The 22,145-nt window shown below is 42.1% G+C and overlaps 1 protein-coding gene across 1 annotated transcript; it reads left to right on the top strand.

Moving 5' to 3' along the window:
* The first annotated feature begins 241 nt into the window (after positions 1-241).
* Positions 242-12,601, top strand: Rpp40 (ribonuclease P/MRP subunit p40). Its single transcript, XM_070024680.1, has 8 exons — positions 242-408; positions 1,747-1,891; positions 3,058-3,126; positions 5,465-5,560; positions 6,290-6,415; positions 8,711-8,909; positions 9,026-9,160; positions 10,731-12,601. Exons 1-8 carry the CDS (start codon positions 286-288, stop codon positions 10,927-10,929), a joined length of 1,092 nt encoding a protein of 363 aa, XP_069880781.1. The 5' UTR covers positions 242-285; the 3' UTR covers positions 10,930-12,601.
* Positions 12,602-22,145: the final 9,544 nt, after the last annotated feature.

Genomic DNA, 22,145 nt, shown 5'->3' with positions numbered 1-22,145 from the left:
CGCGAGCCAGAAAGGTGCTTCTCCACGAGTGGATTGACGGCTGCAGACACCAACAGGGAGCATCCCGCACGGATGCTTGCTCAGCATTCAACTTTGCAGGGGCCCAGGACAGTCGTCCCGAGGCAGCACTGCGCATGGTCAGGGTGGCCTGGGTGGGAGAGGCATAAAGGCGGTGCCGGTGACTGATTGGCTTAGGGGCCCGTGGGCGTGGCTAAGGGGCGGGAAAAAGAAAAAGGGAGGAGCGCGAGAGCTGGCGCTGAACACAGTCCAGGAGTGGTGGAGACTATGGCCACGCTGCGAAGGCTTCGAGAGGCGCCCCGGCACTTGCTAGTTTGCGAGAGATCCAACTTCAGCCACCACAAGTCACGCCACCGGCATCTAGTGGAGGCGCACTATCACAATTACCGGGTGAGCCGGCGTCCTCCGTGCACCTAAGGCCGCGACAGGGTTTGGGGAAAGGTTTCAGGACACTTCGCGTGGCGGTAGTTTCCCTGTCGGGGAGGGGCGGGCCATCTCTAGGCGTACTGGGAGTTGTAGTCTCTGCGGTGCTCTGGCCCCGTAGAGCTCTGCAGTGCAGGACTACAACTCCCAGGATGCCCTGCTGGCAGGGCTCCTTTGAGGTAGGACCCAGCAGTCTTGTTCTTGCTGTCCAGAGCGCGGCTTAACTTCCAACGGGTCCCAGCAGCCGGAGTATTGTTTCTGAGAGTCTTGTGGGGGGGCTGGGCGGGGACGGGGCAGTTGGACAGCTGTGCCTGTCATGAGGTGCAGCTGTCCACATGAAATTGGCTGGTGTCTCGCGCCTCCTTCCTGCCTCAGTGTCCTCCTGCTGCCCGATTCCCTCTGTGGCCAGCTGGTCTACCCCCGCCTCTTCCCAGCCCCTGGTGCTGCCCTGGCTCAAGAAGCCACCTGCTTTGCTAACCCATTGATGGGAGCCGATTTGATAATCGAGAAATTCCCCAAGCCTAACTAAGATGGCACGAGTTTAAGCATTTTATATTTGAAATTGGTTAGTTTGATATGTCCTAGACATTAAGTAACCCGCTCCCTCAGAATCATATTGGTGGTGTTGGAGCTTTAAGGCTGGACCTCAATGTGAGCACTTGAGCAACAGCTGGAATCTGCTGGTATTTCACGTTGTTGGTTTGCTTGTAAAGCTCATCTCAGTCAGTAGGTCAAGTTGTTTTGCCCTAAAAGGTCTGGGCTGACCTGTGGCGTCTCTAGAACATTGAATCCTGCAGGAGCCCTTTGCTCTCTGAGGAGCCTATTAATAATTGAGAGTTCCTAAATTCCCTGTGCTCCTTGGATTCCAAGGTAAACCTGGCAATAAATAGCCTCTCCAGTTGTATTTCTTTGAAAACAAAGTAGCAAGAGAAACAGAACCTGAAGTATATTGCTCATATGCAAATGCAAGCAAGATCTTCCAATTAAAATGTTTTTGCTTAAACCGGAAGTGGCACTGTGGCTCAAGTGGTAGAGCTCTCTCCTTGAGGTGAAGAGCCGAGGGACAGCGCCCAGGGCTTGGGTTCAAGCCTCACAACCGACAAAAAAAAAAAAAGTTTCTGCTTAATTTCTTTACTATACTATTAGGTTGCCATGCAGAAGTGAACAACTTGAGTTGTTAAATTTCTCTGTTTGGTCTGTTAACTTCAGAGGTTTGTTGCCAGCAAACCTGGTGAAGAAATAGCAACACTCACTTCCAAAAATCTGAGGTTAATCTTCATGAAAATGTATTATGTATTGCAATAGGTGTCATTTCTCATTCCTGAATGTGGGATATTACCAAAAGAACTGAAAAGCCTGGTCATGGAAACTGGACCCTATTACTCTGTGAAGAATTTACCTCTTCATGAATTAATTACACATGAATTCATCAACACTTTTGTAAGGAAAGGTAAAAAACAAACCATGATCCCACATAATGAACAAGGCAAGATGAGGAACTACAAGGAGACTGTAGCATGTTATTTGGACTGTTTTTTTTTATTGTTCTGTTTGTTTTTTGTGCCTGTACCAGGGCTTGAACTCACCCACTGGGTACTGTTCCTCAGCTTCTTCCACTAGCATTCTACCATTTGAGCCAAACCTCCATGTTTGGTGTTTAAATAGAGATAACAGTTGCGTGAACTTTCTTGCCTGGACTGGCTTTGCACTGTGATAGCAGTCTTTTGAGTAGGTAGGATAATAGTTATGAACCACCCATGCTAACACTCTTGTTTGGAAAGGATCTGTAGTCCTGTGTGTATTACTCTGTCCTTCATTTTCCCTGTCCTACCATTTGCTGCAGTCCTGTTAAATGGTAGTTTCTGATTACACTGTCCTGAGAATCTTCTTAGATTTTGTGTCTCTGATCTCGTTCTGTTTCCCTCAGTCCCAGTTTTATCTGCTGTAATTGCGATGGACCAGTTTGTTTCAGTTGTTCTCTTGGATTCATTGTTTGAAGTCGTATTTCAGAGTGTCTGTAGGGATTCCACCCTCCTCTCGGAAGCTAATCACTATGTATATATGGACCTACACTGTTGTAGCTGCCTGTTTGTGAAGTCTGGTTACTATATTACTGGTCTCTCTGGGGCTACATGTGAAGCTGGACATGTCATCTGTTTACATCAGCATTTTCTCCTGTAAAGTCTGAGGTTATTTTGTTAATGGCATGGACACTTTGTGGCAGGCCCTTTTCAATATCTTATATCCTACATCTAAGAGGTAGGCCCCTGATCCCTGTGTAACCCATGAAGAAAGACTGAGTAGCTTTTGATGATTAACCTAGAACTGTCTCTGAGGAGTATTTGCCTACCTGCTCTTTTTCTTGGTGCCTTTCTGCTAACACCTGTAGAGACTAAGTTCCATTCGACGTTATTTTTCTGCCTGAGGATAGAAACCTTGATGGAGGGGAGTGAGCTGGCTGGAGCTCAGCCTTCCATGTCTTCCAGCTTCCCTTGTGTGTGTTGGTCATTGAGTTACGTGGGGTGTGGTGGCTGGAAGAGCAGTCCTCATGAAATTAATGCATTAACTTGTGATATCTTCTGTGTTTTAATTGTTCCTCCTAACTTTCTCTTACAGGTTCCTGCTATGCACTGACGTTCAATACAAATATTGATGAAGATAATACTGTTGGTCTGCTACCCAATGGTAATTGTTTTCTTTTTCCCTTTCATTATAAAAAATGCATTCTGGGGCTGAGAAGGTGGCTCGTGGGTAGAGCACTTGCCTTATATGCCTGAGGCCCTGAGTTCGATTCCTCAGCACCATATAAGCAAAAAGAAAAAAGCCGGAAGGGACACTGTGGCTCAAGTGGTAGAGCGCTAGCCTTGAGCTGAAGAGCTGAGGGACAGTGCCCAGACCCAGAGTTCAGGCCCCATGACTGGACCCCCCCCAAAAAAATGCATTCTGTAATACCAACAATACTACTCGAGAATTCATCCAAAAAATTACAAATGAGAATATAGTAAAGCCACTTGCACAGTCATGTTCATTGTTGGACTATGTACCATAGCCAAGGATGGAATCAACCACGGTGCCCCTCAATCTATTAGGAAGAATAATATTATATAACTTGTAGAGAAATGAGTAGATCTGGAAAAGAAGTATGTCAGGCCAAAGTATGCATGTTTTATCTCCTATGTGGAAGCTGGGACTAATTTAGAAATGTTACAGATACACATAAGTGGAGTTATATGCAATTATATACAAATTTATTAGCTGAAATGTGATATTTTCAGGGGAGAATTCATTCCAACATTGTAATTCTTTAGAAAAAGGAATACAAACAAATGGGTACCAGGGAACTGGTACTTGAAAGTTGTATGTAAGAAGGTCAGGGAGGGGGAAGAATGTACATATAGTATTCAATGCATATCATATGAAAGTAATAAAACTGAAGTGAGGCATTGTGTTGAAGGGGAAGGAGAGATCGATGAAAGTGGTGCTATTGTTCAAGATGCATTGTACTTACGAGCTGATTTGTTGAATGATAACTCCTTTGTAGAATTACCTAAGAAAAATAAAAAATAAATTTTTTTAAAAAGATCCAACCATGTAGATCTATACAGAGTAAAGTGATGGTCTCTAGATCATCCTGACTTACTTCCATTCTTAGAATGAACAGTTTGATGTTAATTCTTCCAGCATGTTCTATGATTTTATCAACATATGTAAATGTTTTTATACTTGAATTACATTGTGCTGCATTGGTATTCAACGTTCTTTTTCCTGGAGTTACACATCATAATTGTCTTTCCATATCAGTGCATAGAGTTCTCACAATTTTTTAAATTTGTTTGTTTTTGAGCAGGAAGTTACCATGTAGCCCAGGAAGGCCTCGAACTTACTTCACTGCCTTGAACTCCCTTGTGGTTTAGCTTCTGTAGTGCTGGACTAATAGAAATGTACCACCACACATGATTGTAACTTACAGATTTTAATTTTTTAAAGATATTTGAGGCCCAATTATGTTAAAGCACACCTATAATCTCAGCTACCCAAGAGGTAGAGATGGAGAGGTTTAAGATTTGAGTCCAGCGTGCATAGAAGTTAGTGAGATTCTCATCTCAACAAACTGATGTGGTTCTTGTCTATAATCTCAGCTACCCAGGATTCAAATATAGAAGGATCATTGTCTAAGGCTGAGGAAAAAGAAAAATGTTATCTGAAACACAACTAAAGTAGCCTGGCGCTGGTGGCTTATGCCTGTAACCTTAGCTACTCAAGAGGCTGAGATCTGAGGATTGTGGCTCAAAGGCAGCATGGGCAGGAAAGTCCATGAGACCTTTGTTTTGTTTTGGTCAGTCATGGGGCTTGAACTCAGCCTGGGTGCTGTCCCTGAGCTCTTGAACTCAAGGTGAGCTCTTTACCACTTGAGTCACAGCACCACTTCCTGTTTTCTGGTGATAAGAGTCTCAAACTTTCCTGCCCAGGCTGGCTTTGAACTGTGATCCTCAGATCTCAGCCTCCTGAGTAGCTAGGATTACAGCTGTGAGCCAGTGGCACCTGGCTGCAGGAGACTCTTACCTCCAATTAACCACCAGAAAACCAGAAGTAGCATTGTGGCTCATAGTGGTAAAGGATAGCCTTGAATGAAATAGCTCAGGGACAGTGCCCTGGCCCTGAGTTCAAGCCTCAAGACTCACCATAAAAAAGAAAGAAAGAAAGAAAACTAAAGCAAAAAAGAGTCTGCTCTATGATTCAGGTGATACAAAGTTTGTGATCAAACCCCAGTACTTCCAGAGCACAAGAAAATATTTGAAATAGTATGTATGTTATGATTTTTAAGAAATAATTAATAGAAATTTAGATAATTTCTATACTGCTGTTAATAGTACTGATGAATATACACAAGTTAATACCTATGTATGTACCTGCATATGCATGTGGCTGTGTGTTATAAGTCAGGTCTTGATATTTGGATAGTTATGCTGGTAGCAGGGTAGTTTTTGCATCTCTCTTATGGGAACTTCTCTTTGTTTTATAGGGAAGTTGATTTTATCCCTGGATAAAGACACTTATGAAGAAACTGGACTTCAAGGTCATCCCTCTCAGTATTCTGGCAGAAAAATCAGGAAGTTCAGTGAGTAGAATACTGGCAGTGCTCCCAAGCTGTCATCCTCCTATAGCAGGACAGTCGGGGTTAGGACCCCTCTGACCTTAGTTCTTGCCAGTGAAAGTGGGACTTGAGCTGTTGTGGATTGAACTTCACAGAGGGAAAAGGAGACTGCTGTGGAATCAACTTCTCTTCAGCTTCAGCTGCTATGTTTTGTGTTTTTTTCAAGCCTCAGTAATTTGAACTAAGGACCTAGGCACTGTGTTTAGCTTTTTTCTCAAGGCTGATGCTGTATCACTTGAGCCAAAGCTCCACTTTCACATTTGTTGGTAGATTATTGGAGATAAGAGTCTCTCAGACTTTCCTACCTGAGCCAGCTTTCAACTGACTTTCAAATCCCCAGCCTCCTGAGTAGCTAGATTGTGAGCCACTGACAACCTGGCTTCACAATTGATTCTTAATAAAGAATTCCTTTAGTTTTCCTAAGTCTTTTGGTCAGCTGACTATCCAGTGTGGATAGCAGTGGTTAAAGCTGCCGCATCCACAGTGGATTCAGGGGACCCCTGTTCTAGTTTGTTGATCTGAGAAAGATAATACTTGTTGTTGACAGCTCTTATTCTAGAAATACCCACTGCAAAGATAGTTTAGACTGAAGGAGTGAAGAAGAGCAACATCATTTTCAGTATAATAAACTTTGTAAAAATGTGCACACTCTGTATATCAGAATGAAATATCTGTTCTTTTTCTACTTTTAAGTTGTTTCCATTGATTTGATGGATTCATCCTTTATGTTGGAGTCTAAGAAGTATAAAAGAATATGTTGGTCCTTCAAAGAAAAGAAACCTTTGAAGTTTGATTTCCTTTTGGCTTGGCATTCTACAGGTATGAAGAATAAATATTTGTAATGGTATAATGATTTGTGTGTGTGTGTGCATGTTTCAATCTAGAGCTTAAACTCAGGGCCTCATGATCTCACTGAATGTTTTTTTGCTCAAGATTGTTGCTCTGCCATGTGAGTCACAGCTCCATTTCTGGCTTATTGTTAGTTAGCTGGAGATAAGAGTCTCATGGACTTTTCTGTCTGGATGGGTTTGAAACCTCAATCCTCAAATCTTAGCATTCTGAATGCTAAACTTACAGGCATGAGCCTATGGCTCCAGGCTTTTAATACACTGATGATTTTGAAAGCTAATAACTAAATGTTGATTTTTTTTTTATTCATCACTTTAGTGAAGGGTATTTTGTTCAAACATTATTTAAAAAGCTGCTTGTCTTGGTCTGAGAACTATAGTTCAGAATAAGCTAGGTCTGAAAACATTTGCCTAAATCTTCGTGGATTCTCTGTAGATTCAGACATCCTAAAACTGAGTTCAAAGAAGGCAGCTTTCCCCTGTTTCTCCGCTTCCTTTCCTCCAGCTCACCTTGTAGTCTTGGCTACAGTGTTTCACAAGACCCCTAGTTATACAGACCTATGTGGTCTGTTTGCTCATTGCTAGTGGCACTAACAGAGGTATACCATTAAGTGTCATTTCAAACTTGTAACTTGTAGTTGACTACAACACTAAATTTAGTTCAAATTTTGATGTTCCTTAGGTTTTATTAAGTTTGTTAATCTGTTTACCATTGTTCCTATTCAATCATTATGTCTTTGGCCAACTATATATGATCCAGTCATCAGGAAGTATGATGGTGTAGTGCTCTTGTTTGGGAGGTTGGGGAAGCATGTGGGTCCATTTTAGAAATGTTCATGTCCTTCTGCTCCTTCTAGGAGACTTCTGGTCACAGCCAAGCAAGGTTGCTTCCCTAGATCCTAGTTCTGTGAAGATCTGTGTCACTTAGTGAAGCATGTGGTAGGCAAAAGGGGGAGAGATTTACAGAACTCTTAATCACTTGAAGTCTTCTCTACAGTGGGGTTTATGTGGCTTTCTGCTCCTAAGCTTTCTGACTGCTTTCAGAGCTTTCCAGGAACTGTGTGGAGTCTGAGATTCAGTAGGAGCTCCTGTCCAAGACAAAGGATTTCATTCCTACCAGTAGGAACAGTCACCATAATGTATAGCAGTCATCCTAGGAAAGAGAGACAGGCAGACACTGACCAACTCAATAGAAGTAACTGTTTATACCATGTGGAGGACAAGTCTGTCACAGCCATCTGTAAGCTAGAGACTAGAAATGCCCACCCAAGTCTGGAAGCCTCAAGACAAGCTGTTGGTCTTTCTCAATCCAAGGCCACAGGTCTGAGAACTTAGGGGACCATGTGTACAAGTCCTGGAGTCCCAAGGACAGAGAAGTTGGAGGTATGTCTGGAGTTATATCAAGGTTATATTCATGATTTTTCTACCTTTCTTAATAAATTGTAGAAGGGCTTTGTGTACTCCAGAATGTACCATCTCCAGAAGAGAGATCAAATTTCCCTTTCCACTGCCCCTTTGCTTGTCCTGGGCCCCAGCCAGCCAGATGATGCACACCTCCATTGAGGACAGAACCTCCACTGCCATGGCAGTGTGTGGATACCCTCACACACACCCAAAGGCAGTGCTTTACCCGCTCTCCATTTAACATGACACCTGAAATTCACCATCTTGTGAGAGTTGGCATTTGCAGCAGTTCACCAAGTCCCAGGTCCCAGAATGACACAAAATTGGCCAGTGATGCTGGTACACACAGAAGGTTCCATCTTGGAATGGAATAAAAAACCCAAGACACTTTCTACTGGGCAGAGAACCTGCTTCTGTGTGGGAGACTGGGCAGTAAGCAGGCTGCCCTGTCCTGTGGAGGGCCCTATTCTTACCTCCCAAGGTTGTTGCCTACATTCCCTATTTTTCTGTGGGAAGTTGTCATTGATTGTCTCTTAGGTTTACTGTATAGATTATACTGTAGTTCAGTAATATTCATACACTTGGGTTTTGTGTATAGAGTTGAAATGTCCTTCTTGGACCTTAGAGCAGGTCTGAAAGCACTGTGTATTTCCTGGAAAAGCATGGAAGAATCTAAGTGTTTACAGAAGTGTGGTATGAGCAACAGTTAGCAGATTTAATGATCTAAGTTGAACCCAATTTTGCACATCTGCTATGTTAATTCTACCAGTCTCCCATGGTGCTGAAAGGGATCAAGTTACTTCCGGGGATTCACTAGAGTTGTTTGTGATTTTCACACAGTCTTATATGTGTGTGTTTGAAGGTGCAACAGATTCAACAATGATGTCATACTTTTCCAAATACCAAATTCAGAAGCATCAACCTAAAGTAGAGCTGAGCACAGTGAATGATTTGCAGTGCCCGGTGCTGCAGAGCAGTGAGTTTAAAGGAGAGCCAGAGTCATCCTGCGGTGCCCCAGAGCTCTTTGAGTGGCTGGGAGCAGTCTTCTGTAATGCAGACCTGTAGGTATCTACACTTGGGAATTGGGCCAGGGCTGTGCCCTGCTGTTTTATTTTGTTACTCCTCAGGATGTGATTCCACAGTAGTTCTGAATATCTCCTCTTTTTTTCCATGATAGAAATAACGAGCCTAATAATTTTGTGTCAACCTACTGCTGTCCCCAGCCAAGCACAGTGGTGGCCAGGGCTTGCTTGTGTACAATCACTGGCCTCATCCTTCCAGAGAAGATCTGTGTCCTGCTGGAACGGCTGTGGTAAGCACCTTTTTTACATTTTTTTTTGTGCCCTAGTGGCCTACTGAGCATACGGCATGCCCCTTTTCTTGGCCTGGGAGCTAGTGTAGAAATGTTATGTTTCATCTGAGTTAGTCATCTTTGCTGAGAAATGTGCTAGAGTCAGTCACCTGTTCTAATGAAAAGGTAGGCAGAGGCTTGGAGCAGACAAGCTACTCTTTCTCCTGCTTCTCCACTCTGAGCCATTTTGATGCAATCAGTTAGAACATCACTCAAAAAAAAACCCCCCAAAAATGAATGTGGGATGAATTACATTTAACTTTTAGTACTGGAGATGTACAAAATGTTTAATCTGAAATGGTGTGGACAGAAATAGGGTAGAAGAGAGTTGATCAGCTCAAACATACCTAAGATTTGTCCAGCATTGGAGTTCTTTGACTCACTAAGCACTAACAGTATGCTAAGTGTTGAATAGAGTGGTAGGTTTTTTGTGTTTTTTTTTTGTTTTTTTTTTTTGTCATGTGGGGATGTCATATATAACAATAAATACAATGTGTGTGTTGGATCTAATGTGAGGACAGAGAATTATCCTGTCTAGTGTTTTCTCTGTCCTTTTAAAATATCTTCATATGAAAGTCTTCAGTGTTCTCCCCATCCCTGTCTTAGTCACTAGGTGGTTTGAACTCATGTTCTTCAGCTTGCCACTTTACTTGTACCATTCCTCCAGCCCAAATTTTGGGTTGTTCATTGGAATGGAGGCTTGTCAACTTTTCTGCCCAGGCTGGCTTCAAACTTCTCTAACTACTCAGCCTCCTGAGTAGCTAGTATTGCAAATTTGAGGCACTTGTGACTGGGAGGGTTTTTCTCTTTTAAATCCAGTATCTTTTTTTTTCTTCTATTTATTAGCTTAGTACTTTCATTTTCTACAATAAAAAGGACAGTTTTTGATGAATTTGGTGAATTACTCTGTGATATTCCACAAATCAGTCTAAAAACACTACTCTTACTGGAAGGAAACATCCTTATATTGTGTGGGGTTTTGTGGTTTGGGGTTTTTTTTGTCATTGTTGGTTTGTTTTGTGGCACTGAGCATCAAGTCCAAGCCTTGCACACACTAGACAGTGTTCTACCCTTAGCTGAACCCCTAACATGGTTCTTTGAATCTTCGACAGTGTTCCAGAAGTAGGGGGAGAACTGTGACTTTTGTTTTGTTTGTATTGTGTTGATCTTTATGGAACTTACAATACAGCATCAGGAACTTACTCTGCACCTGCTAGTTTGTATAAGTTAAAGCCAGATTCTAAGATCATTAGAACATCCTGAATAGATTCTTTTTTTTTAATTTGCTTTTTTTTAAATTGTAAAGCTACTGTACGGAGAGGTTACAGTTATATGAGTAAGGTAATGAGTACATTTCCTATCAATCATTGTTAGCCACTCCTTTGTTTTTTCCCTACTACCCCTCCCTCCTTACCTCCCCAACTCCTCCCTCTACATCCCTCCCCCCCAACCAAGTGATAAAGTTCATTTTCAACAGTGAATGTACATTCCTCCATCTCCCATTTTGTTAAGGATGATCTGTCTTTTTCAGTCATTACTTTGATGAACCAAAGCTGGCTCCGTGGATTACCTTGTCAGTTCAAGGCTTTGCAGACAGCCCTGTTTCCTGGAGAGAGAATGAGCATGATTTTCACAAAGGAGGTGAACATATGTACAACTTTGTGATTTTTAATAACCAGGACTACTGGCTTCAGATGGCTGTTGGAACACTCGATGACTGTCCTCCCTAAGCAATACGGAATTTTAAAATCTGTTTATTTGTTGTCACTGTTGTTTTCTGATTTCTTCATTTGTGTATGTGTGGGTCTGTGCACTGACGATGTTCCTCAGCTCAGCATTTGCTTGCATTCTGGCCTGCACAGCCTATCTACGTGGCAGCGGGTGCATGCTCAGTGACTGACTTGTTCTCTCCATCACTGCAAGCACAGGGTGTGCTCACTGCGCTGTCATGACAGCTGGGATGAGGGGACCATTGAGTAAGGACTGCTGTTGCTCACTGCAGCTTTCATCAAGCAATGAGAAGACCTTTATGACCCTTCCCAAGACCTGTCCTTGTGGTAAGGCTCTTCATGGATTCCCTCCTCAATTTCTACTCAACCCTATGAGGAAACTGAGGCACAGGATGGTCAGGAAGCTGTTGAGTTCACCCTGTAGTAGATGAGCCTGGATGTCAGGCCAGCATGGGTCCTCATCAGCTGTTCTCACTGTGTTTATTGCCTCTGGACCAGGGAGGGACCTGTGGGAACTTGGAATTGTTAACCAACAAGTTCCATTTTATTTCTAGCAATGTGTCTGATGTGGACCCAATTAAAAAAAACAGCTTTCCCAATACACAGGGAAAAAAGATACTTTCAATTTATTTGCAAAATGAAATTTGAGTTTTAAAAAGGAAAAGCAAAAAAATCAATGGAAGCCAAAATCCAGAGTAACTAGAAGAATGTGAATTTTCTTTTGACAGCGTTGGGTGAGGGAGGAGTAGCAGAGAAGCCAAGAAAACTTAGGTCCTGGCGGTAGAAGATCCAGGAAGGAGACATAAAGTTGAGACTCCTCCAAAGCATAGACTTAGCAGCAGGCAAACTGAATGGAGCTGTCTGTTCCCCTCCCATCCTTATCCTCTCGGCTTCTGGAGCAGCAGGGAAGACTGCCTGTGCTAAAGGAAAATATTGCTCTGAAGTTGGGCAGAAATGTAAGTGTGCAGGTGTACAGTTTCCTCTTGTTTTGAGGGAACTCAAAAGGTTCCAAAATGTAGATTCATAGTTTTAAAAATTACTACAAAGCATGTAAATTAGGCAAGAGATGTCAGAAACAGTGGACAGAAGACATTGAAGATGTTTGTCTTTATAGTCAAACTAGTGAAAAGACAAACTTCAAAACATATGAAGCAAAAACAACTTTGAGGAGACATGCACATTTGCACATTATCAAATTCAATGTCTCTCTCTGTATGGGTAAATAGGCAGAAAATCAGCAACAATATAGCAGACATGACCAATACTATCAACCAACATAAACTGATAATTATAGAATATTCTACCCTACAAAGCAGACACCCATCTTTCTTAAGTGCATATGGAATTTGTGTGGAGGCAGAACATGCCTATTCAATAATTTCAGATTTAAAAAGATAAATTTATGTTATCTCTGTTACTAATAGGATTAAAAATCAAGGGCTGGGAATGTGGCTTAGTGGTAGAGTGCTTGCCTCGCATGCATGAAGCCCTGGGTTTGATACCTCAGTATTACATATATAGAAAAAGCCAGAAGTGGTGCTGTGACTCAAGTGATACAGTGCTAGCCTTGAGCAAAACAAGCTCAGGGACAGTGCCCAGGCCCAGAGTCCAAGCTCCAGAACTGGCCAAAAATAAATAAATAAATAAATAAAAATTAAAAAAAAATTAAAAATCAGTAACATTCTTAAAAATCCCTGAAATATTTGGTAACTGTAACTCAGAGATCAAAGAAAAGGTCTAAAAAGAAACAGGAAAGTAACCTGAGTAAAAGGTTTAAAATAATATACCACTGTAATAATAATACACACAATAATAGTAACCACTAAAGCAGTTAGGGGAGGGGGTTGTGTGTGTGTGTGTGTGTGCGCGTGTGTATGTGCATGTTGCATGGGTGCGTGTGTGCATTGCATGCATGTTGGTCCTTAGGGTTGAACTCAGGACCTGGGCACTGTCCCTGAGCTAGTCCACTATCACTTGAGCCACAATTCTACTTCCTGCCTTTTGTTGGTTAATTGGAGGTAATCTCACAGACTTTATTTCTGGGGCTGGCTCTGAACTGGGATCCTCAGATCTCATCCTCCTGAGTACCTAGGATTACAAACATGAGCTACCTGCACCCAGTTGCTACAGTAATTCTTAGAGGGAACTTTATAGCATTAAATGACTGTCTTAGAACATCTCAAAATTATTCATTTCATTCCTCCGAGAAACTGGAAAGAAAATTAAATTAGAAGTAAATGAAAGCAAAGGAATAATGAAAGTCAAAGTGAGATTCAAGACAAATTTTTAAAAAGACCATTAGATGCGTGAGCTTGGTTTTAGAAAAGTTTGAATGCATGGATGGATGAATGGATGGATGGATGATAAGTAAAATGTCCAGCCAAATTTGTCAAGGGGGAAAAAACCCACAAACTAAGGCATAAGGGATGAGGAAGGTGACAGGTAAGGATCCTGTAGATATAAAAGGATTTAAATGACTTAGAAACACCTTTATCCTCATGAAGTCAATACCATGGAAGAATTTGACTAATTCTTGAAATGTGCATGTTACTAAAGCTCACTCAGGAAGAAATGGGTAGTCCTATAACCTTGTATCCACAAAATTAAAATTGTAGTTAAAAATATCTATAGAATTAGAGGGCTAGACCAGTGATAGAATGCGTGTCAAGCATGTGTGAGGCCCTGGGTTCCATCCCCAGCACCACACACACACACACACACACAAACACACACACACAACCCCAGCACACCACACACACACACACACACACACACACACACACACACACACACACGTATATAGGAAATTCAACCCAATCAGAGAGGAAGGAGCATAACACACACACACACACACACACACACACACACACACACACACACACACACACACACACACACACACACACACACACACACACACACACGTGTATATAGGAAATTCAGCCCAATCAGAGAGAAAGGAGCATAAGCAATTTTTTTGGGGGGGGTCTGGTTGTAGGGCCTGAACTCTGGGCCTGGGTGCTGTCCCTCAGCTCTTCAGCTCACACACACACACACACACACACACACGTGTATATAGGAAATTCAGCCCAATCAGAGAGAAAGGAGCATAAGCAATTTTTTGGGGGGGGGTCTGGTTGTAGGGCCTGAACTCTGGGCCTGGGCGCTGTCCCTCAGCTCTTCAGCTCAAGGCTAGCGCTCTACCACTTGAGCCACAGCACCACTTCCGGCTTTTTTCTTTATGTGGTGCTGAGGAATCGAACCCAGGGCCTCAGGCATGCAAGGCAAGCGCTCTGCCACGAGCTACCTTCCCAGCCCCGAGGAAGGAGCATAAGGCCAGAATAACCCTTGTAGCAAAACTACCCTGGTACCCAGAAATGGTATAAGAAAACAAAACTAGAAATAATATTCCTGCAATATGGTCTGATGGGGTTTATCTAAGAAATGTAGTCTTAACACTCAAAGATTCATCAATGTAATGTCACTAAAGGTACCTGAAAAAATTCAACATCCATTTCTTTTTTTCTTTTTTCTTTTTTGGTTGTGGGGCACTATCCCTCAACTCTTTAGCTCAAGGCGAGTGTTATACTGCTTGAGCCACAGCGCCACTTCCAGTTTTGGAGTGATTTATTGGAGATAAGAGTTTCATGGACTTTCCTGCCCAGGCTGGCTTGAACTGTGATCCTCATCTCAGCCTCCCGAGTAGCTGAGATTACAGGCATGAGCCACCAATGCCTGGCCAGCATCCATTTCTGAGAAGTCTAATTAGGACTCTCAAGAACATCCCCAGTCTGATAAAAGGGTATCCACAGACAATATAACTAATTGTGAAAGACAGAATATTTTTCCCTGATGTCAAAAACCAGCCAGAGAGATGGGCATCATTGGCTGAAGCGTATAATCCTAGCTAAAAGATGGAGGCTTGAAGCCAGACCATGAAAAAAAGTCTGTGAGATACCATCTCCAATTAACTGATAAAATGCCAGATGGGAGACATGGCTCAAGTGGTAGAGTACCAGCTATGAGCAAACAAGCAAGAATTCAAGACCCTGAGTTCCAGCATGTGCACGCAGGCTCCCTCTCCCTCCCCAAATCTGTCTCTGTCTCTGTCTCTGTCTCTCTCTCTCACACACACACACACTCACACACACACACACACACACACACACACACACACACAAATAGAATACAGAATCAGGGGCTAGGCCTGAGGAAGGCCTGTAAGTCTGACCTAAGCTACATAGTGCAAAAAAATTATTCAATATTTTAAGAATATGTGCTCTTACTGGCTCATACTGGAAGTTCTAAGCTGCAGTCAGACAAGAAATGGAAATGATATTCAAACAATAAAAGCCGTAAAGCATTTAGGAGTTGATCTGACAAAAATGAGAAAGACCTGTACAATGAAACTACAAAATTTGCAATGATAAGGAAGACTTAAATAAGTAAGAAGATGTGTCATGTTCAAGGGTCAGAAGACAAAGCTGTTGTGGGAGGTGGGTAAGGTTACCAAGGAGAATGGGATGTTTATGGTGATGCAACACTGTTCCTTTACTGTGATGGTCAAATCATGAAGCCATGTGTAATAAATACATAGTTCACACACACACACACACACTCCAAGGAGACCCTTGGGAGCATAATTCAGGTCTGTGGATTGTGCCAGTCTTAACTCATTGGTTTTTTTTTTGTTGTTTTTGGGTTTTTTTTCAGTCATGGGGCTTGAACTTTGGGCTTGGGTGCTGTCCCTCAGCTCTTCAGCTCAAGGCGAGTGCTCTACCACTTGAGCTACAGCACCACTAACTCTTTGGTTTTGACAGTGTAATATAATTATGCAAAATGGGATAGATGATGTGATTCAGGATGCCTCTGTTTTCTGTTTTGCTACTTTCTCAGTAACTATGTTTCTTTAAAAATAAAAATAAAGCAAAAATACCAGAATTTAAAATGTTGCTTTTTATGGATGAAATGGAATAATTAAACCTATTAAAATTGCAAGAAGAATAAAGGAAAGTGGGTGAATAAAGAAATATGATTGAAGCACCAAAGCAAGTATGGAATTATCACAACAAAGCTATACAGTTAATAAAGTGTGCTAATAGAAAAAAATGTGCTCTCTAGGAATACATATAGATAAAATAACCAGAAGGAGATAGAGGTATTGGGGAGTTAGTTCAGTGGAAAAGCACTTGTCTACCAAATGCAAGGACCTGAGTCACAGACTCAGCTCTAGAAAGAAAAAATAAAAAAGGAGATATAAGACAAACACAAATTTGAGGACCATGTAGATGAATGTCACTTACCATGATTCAATCTTCCTTGGTAAATGGATACTGCCTGGAAGTCTGCTACATTAAAAGAAAGAAATGGCCATGAGAATGGAATCAGTGATTGTGGACATTTTGATTCTGTACACTTGAAACTGGGAGTGGAGTGGGTTGGACATCATCATGTGGGAAACAAGATGTTTCCAGTGTCAGAAGACGAATAAACACACAGGAGATATAGGAAAGTTCATTAAGGCATTTTACTTGTGTACAGAGGGACATTCTGCCATCCTCCCCAGAGCTATACAGGAATACCAGGTTGGGTAGTCTCGGTTTTTATCTAAACCTAGGGGATGAACAAGTTGTCCATTCTTGTTGCTAAGGAGTTAGACTCATATTTTCTTTTCTTCTTAAGATTCCATATATATACACACATATATACATAGATATATATGGGGCTTGAACTCAGGGTCTGGGCACTATCCCTGAGCATCTTTTGCTCAAGGCCAGCATTCTTGTCTGTGTCCTACCACATCTCACACTCACTTCTAGCTTTTTTTTTTTTTTTTTAATGTGGTACCTTTGAATCTAACGCAGGGCTTCACACATGCTAAGCAAGCACTCTACCACTAGGCCATATTCCTAACCAAGACTCCTATTTTCTTTTGCAATTGGTTACTGGAATGATGAGGAAATACTAGGAAGTTTAAAAGCACTCTGTCAATGAAAGGCTGATAGTTGGCAGGGAGTGGGGTGTGGGGAGCATCAGTGGGGCACTGTCCTTTTAGAGTCAAAGGCATTATGGGTTCTGATCACATCCGGCTGGGTAGCGCTGAGAATAGTTACAGTTGGAGGACGTTAGTGAAGTCAGTGAAAAGTTCCCACTCAAGTTCCCACTCTAGGTCTATTCGTTAACTTCATTGATAAAGATTTCTTCACCTGATCTCACTGGCTGGTCACAAGCAACACAGATGAAAGTTACAATTGCAGTAACAAAACAACTAATTTCAGGAAATGTCATTACTACCAAATATCAGTATATAGTGGTGAGTGGCTACAAGACAGAGACATTTTAGTTTGAAAAGAAAGATTGGTTCATCACACAGTCAATAGACCAGGAGGCCCAAAGGTGGGAAGCCGTTGCACTGGTTTGTGCCTGGATGAGTGCACAGCGGGCCCTGCCTTTTGCACCTTAGCTGTGCTGGCTGTCCCTGGAGTGGCCGAGAGCTCGCCCTGGTGGAGATGGCAGTGAACATCTCAGGTAGCAGAAGTAGCATAGCCCAGGCATTCACTTCCAACAGGCTCTGGTGTAAAGGAGTTGTGCCCCAGCCCTTCAGGAAGAATGTCTAGATCAGCAGAGGGCTGTGGAGGGCCAAGGTGTTAGGAATGAATGGAGGATCCTAGGCTCAGTCTCTTGAAACTCCCTCAATGAATCTTCTATGACCTTCTCCCTCCATAATGCTTCTTACTCTGCTGCAGTAATACTGATGGAACGGCATCTTGTGTCTTCTTATTTTTTTTTTTTTTTGGGTACGGTCGTGGGGCCTGAACTCTGGGCCTGGGCGCTGTCCCTCAGCTCTTCAGCTCAAGGCTAGCACTCTACCACTTGAGCCATAGCACCACTTCCGGCTTTTTTCTTATGTGGTGCTGAGGAATCGAACCCAGGGCCTTGAACATGCAAGGCAATTGCTCTACCACTGAGCCACCTTCCCAGCCCCCTGTGTCTTCTTATTTTTAACCAGAGCTATTCTATGTAATTTATTTCACATCATACTATCTACCCAAGTACTATTGTACTTATCTTCATCCAGCAGCTTTGTTGGAGCCCATTTGGCATAGACTGAATGTGACTTCCCAGAATTCCCCTGTTGAAGCCTCAGCCCTCACTGTGGTAATATTAGAAGATTTAGTAGGTTGGATCATGTCATTAGGAGGGAGCCTTAAATGGGACTAGTTTCCTCCTAAGTTGAGGTAAGACTAGAGCTCTCTCCACTTCTGATGCTACACAGCAAGCAGGCTGCCATCCGCAAGCCAGGGTGAGGGCAGTTGCCAGGTGCTTGATGGTACTGACACCCAGCTTGTACCAGTACAAAATAAAGGAAAAAGGAAGGAGGGAAGGAAGGAAGGCAGGCAAGTGGGAGGGAGGGCAGAAGTCTCCTGGCCCAGAGAAGTCTATACAACACAAGAAACTTGATCTATCCTAAGCATGAGAAGGAGTTTGTAGAACGGCAAGGTGACCTTTCCACCCATTGTTCCATTCACTGATACTGACTGGACACTTATGGGAAGATTTGTCTCCTTCCTTTGGTTTCTGGTTTGCTTCTTCATAAATGATATCTGAGACAGGAAGTTGAGTGTAGTGCAGTGCTATAACTAGAGGCTCCCTGCCCAACCCTTTCTCTGAAGAAGCTGAAGCTGGAAATGCCCTCCCTAATTTTCCCCTCCCCAAGGACCCCTTCGCTGTCTTAGGTCTTCTTCCCACCTGGAGACCTGAACCTGAGTCACTCAGACAACCAAATGCCTTCTAAGATGGAAGTAGTGGGGGGGGGGGGGGAGAGATTCCAGAAAAATCTGAATGACAACAACAGTTGGAAAATGGAAAATGGCTTCACACATAGCCATTGATTCATTGTCTGCCTGGGGTTTGGGCAGAAACACTAGAAAGACTGCCACTGAAGGATCTAGAAAACCATAGCACAAGTTGTAGAGTGCCAGCTTAGTAGGAAGTGTTGACTTCTAACTCCCTTACTGTTCCCTCCCTCCAGCTCTTTTTTAGAAGATTAAACTGGAACAGATAGCAATGTGGAGATGTGTAAATTGCAACTTAGAAGCACAGGAATTAGAAAAAGCAAGGCAACATGACTACTCCAAATGTTTACAACTATTTAATAACTGAATTCAGAGACATTGTAAAGGTCAATATGCAAATTAAAGAATTTAATACCTTAAATTTGGGGCTGGGAAGGTGACTCAGTAGTAGAGTGCTTGCCTTGCATGCATGAGGCCCTAGGTTCGATTCTTCAACATCACATAAGCAGAAAAAAAAAACCAAAAGTGTTGTTATAGCTCAAGTGCTAGAGTGCTAGCCTTGAGCTGAAGAGTTGAGGGACAGCACCCAGGCCTAGAGTTCAGACCCACAATTGACCAAAAAAAAAAAAAAAAAAAAAGAATAGCTTAAATTTAAAAAACAGCTAACTCAAAGGATACAAACAAACAGTCAAAACCTGGACAAGAAAGTCAACTATGTAGATTAAAAAAAATCCAACAATGTGAATGAGAAATCTAGATGTTAAAAAATGAAAACACACTGGGCGCCAGTGGCTTTCGCCTGTAATCTTAGCTACTCAGGAGATAGAGATGTGAGGATGACAGCTGAAATCCAGCCTGGGTAGGAAAGTCCATGACACTCTTATCTCCAATTAACCCCAGACAACTGGAAGTGGTGCTGTGGCTTAAGGTGCTACCTAGTCTTGAGAGCAAAAGCTCAGGGACAGCACTCGGGCTCTGAATTCAAGCCCTATGATCAGGGTGGGATGTGGGGAGTGGATGGGCGGGTAAAGAAGGGGTGGCAACAAGCAAACCAGTTCTTTATGAGTGAAGAGAAGAAATGGTAAAGAAGGCAGTCACCATATTAATCATATCCTACAAAATTAAGAAAGTTAAGGGGAGGGGTTGGGAGTGAATGAAAAGGGTGAACACCAAGCAAGCAAGATGCGTTGTATTCATTGTATTCCTAAACTGATTTGTTGAGTGGCAGCTCCTTTGTATAACTATTAAATACAAATACATTAAAAGACTCACAAACCCAAATTCTTTAAATATTCTGGACACACAAGCCTCAATGACACATGTAATTTGACTTTTCCATGCCTGTAGTCTGTATCTTGTTCCCCTCTTCACCAGCGTTGTGGTTTTGTCTCATTTTAGAAGCCTTGAACATTGTTGTCAGAAGTACTTAATTTTATTGTTATCTGATCATAATTCTTCAACCCGGTCTTTAAGCAATATTTATTTTCTGTTTGATAGTCTTTTAGTGATGCATCCCATGAGGTATTTATTGAGCTTTTCATTTCCAAGATTTCTTCTCCACTTCCTGGATATCCTGAGTCTCCAACCACACACCTGGTCCACCCACACTGCCTCATTGGTCCTCAGGCAGGGCTACCAGAAGTCTAGGTGCTTGCCCTGGTCAAGGACCCCAGATCCTTAAATTGGATTTAATTGGTCTCACTTGGCCAGGACATTCAGGGGATTCTAATGCAGAACAAAGATTGATGCTCCTGCTCCACACCTGAGCAGGGCCCATTTTCATCCTGTGTGGCAGGTGGGTGCAGGGTGGTAGTGTGAAAGGCACTTCTTCCTGGGTGAGTGAAGATGCATGCAATGTCAGAGATCCACTCTGGGCTGCATGTAAGGGCTCTCCAGTGGCTGTTTGCCTGGCCAACTCTCCAACTCTTCAGAGGGCTGGGCTCTTTAGGCATTTTCTGAAGCCAATGTGAAAAGGCTCTGCTCAGAAATACCTTCCAACACATCTGCATGAGGACAGAAGGACATGGGCAGGGGCAAGGTATTTACAAGAGAATCCAGGTAAATAGCAGATACTCCCAAATGAGTTGGGGAGGATTTGAGGGAGATTTACAACGCAATTGTCTTGGAGAAGTCACAACATCTGCTCAAATGAGTGACAAATAGGGTACATGTGCCTGGAGCCTGATGTCACCAAACACATGTTCAATGCACACTTGTATATCTTTACCAGTGAAGACAGCACAAAAAAATCTAAGTAATGAATTGGAAAAACATTTTCAAATGTGTTAACAAATATTAGTTTTATTTAATCAGTTGTCACAGCTGCATAGTTATTCTATAAAAACTGTAAAGATTGTACAGTTTATATAGTTCAAACTACTGAACAAAAAAGTGGGTCCCACAGATGCAAAAGTACTGTACCAATCCATCCTAGCTAAAGGAATATTTACATACTATACAGTTCTCCATGTGGCTGGGGAGGTGGTATCAGTACAAATTTCAAAACTGTACAAAAATAAGGTCTAATTTGATTTCATTCCTCATACATCCAATCTGATTGCAAACCCAGAAGCCTAACTATAGAAGAGACTTCTGTAGAGAGGGAGGAATCAGCTGCCGCTCTTGAAGAAGGCACAGTCCATCCACATGGGGGTGCTCTGGACACTGCACTATACTCAGCATGTGGTAGACAAGAGCAGAGATCAAAACAGTAGATGGAACTGTCCTACAGAAGGTAGTTCTCTTGTTTTGAAATGAGTTTTTGTATTCAATATTGTGCAAAAAGAATTTTAATTTATTAAATAAAGCATATTCTAAGTGAACCTAAAATTACATTTGATAAACAAAAATACTTTTTTTGGTTTAATACATCATACCTGCAGACAGAAAACTAAAACTGTATACAAAAGTCGTATTTCTCCTCCAGCAACAAGAAGCACATATCTACTTATTTTTCAAAAAGGTCAGAAAAACTACTTAAAACCCACTAAGACTAATTTATAATGTAGTTACTTATATTTAAACTATTCAGTGATTTCTAATACTGCAAAGTAAGTTCTTTTCCAGACAGTTTTTTTTCATGTTAACTGGGTAAGACCTGGACATATTTTAATCTGAAAGAATTGGCTGATATCTTAGCATTAACCCTAAGTGTGTGTTGGGATTTCTCATCAGGGCTTTTGACTTTGAATTTCCATAACTGAGTCTATCTGTACGCCTCTCCTTAGACATGAAGGAAATGTTGCATATTTTTAAAAAAATCTGTCTGGGGAAGAGAAGGTGGTTGTCTATACCCAGGTAGATTCTGTTTCTAGAAGGAAAAGAATGAAGAAAACAATGTTCCTCTCCAGCATCTTTGTTATTAGATTTCTCATTGTTGGTGGGAATGTAAACTTGTTCAACCACTTTGGAAAGTAGTAT

This window comes from Dipodomys merriami, unplaced genomic scaffold, assembly GCF_024711535.1.
Source record: "Dipodomys merriami isolate MVZ:Mamm:240054 unplaced genomic scaffold, mDipMer1.0.p SCAF_16, whole genome shotgun sequence".
In the NCBI taxonomy this organism is placed as follows: domain Eukaryota; kingdom Metazoa; phylum Chordata; class Mammalia; order Rodentia; family Heteromyidae; genus Dipodomys; species Dipodomys merriami.
The sequence above is the reverse complement of the archived record's forward strand: the minus strand, read 5'-3'. Positions and strand labels throughout refer to the sequence as shown.

Excerpts from the sequence above, each read along its gene's own strand:
- Rpp40 (XM_070024680.1), top strand. The coding sequence starts at position 286 with ATGGCCACGCTGCGAAGGCTTCGAGAGGCGCCCCGGCACTTGCTAGTT. Across the intron at positions 6,416-8,710 it reads TTTGGCTTGGCATTCTACAG|GTGCAACAGATTCAACAATG; the intron begins GTATGAAGAATA and ends GTGTGTTTGAAG. Across the intron at positions 8,910-9,025 it reads GTCTTCTGTAATGCAGACCT|AAATAACGAGCCTAATAATT; the intron begins GTAGGTATCTAC and ends TTTCCATGATAG.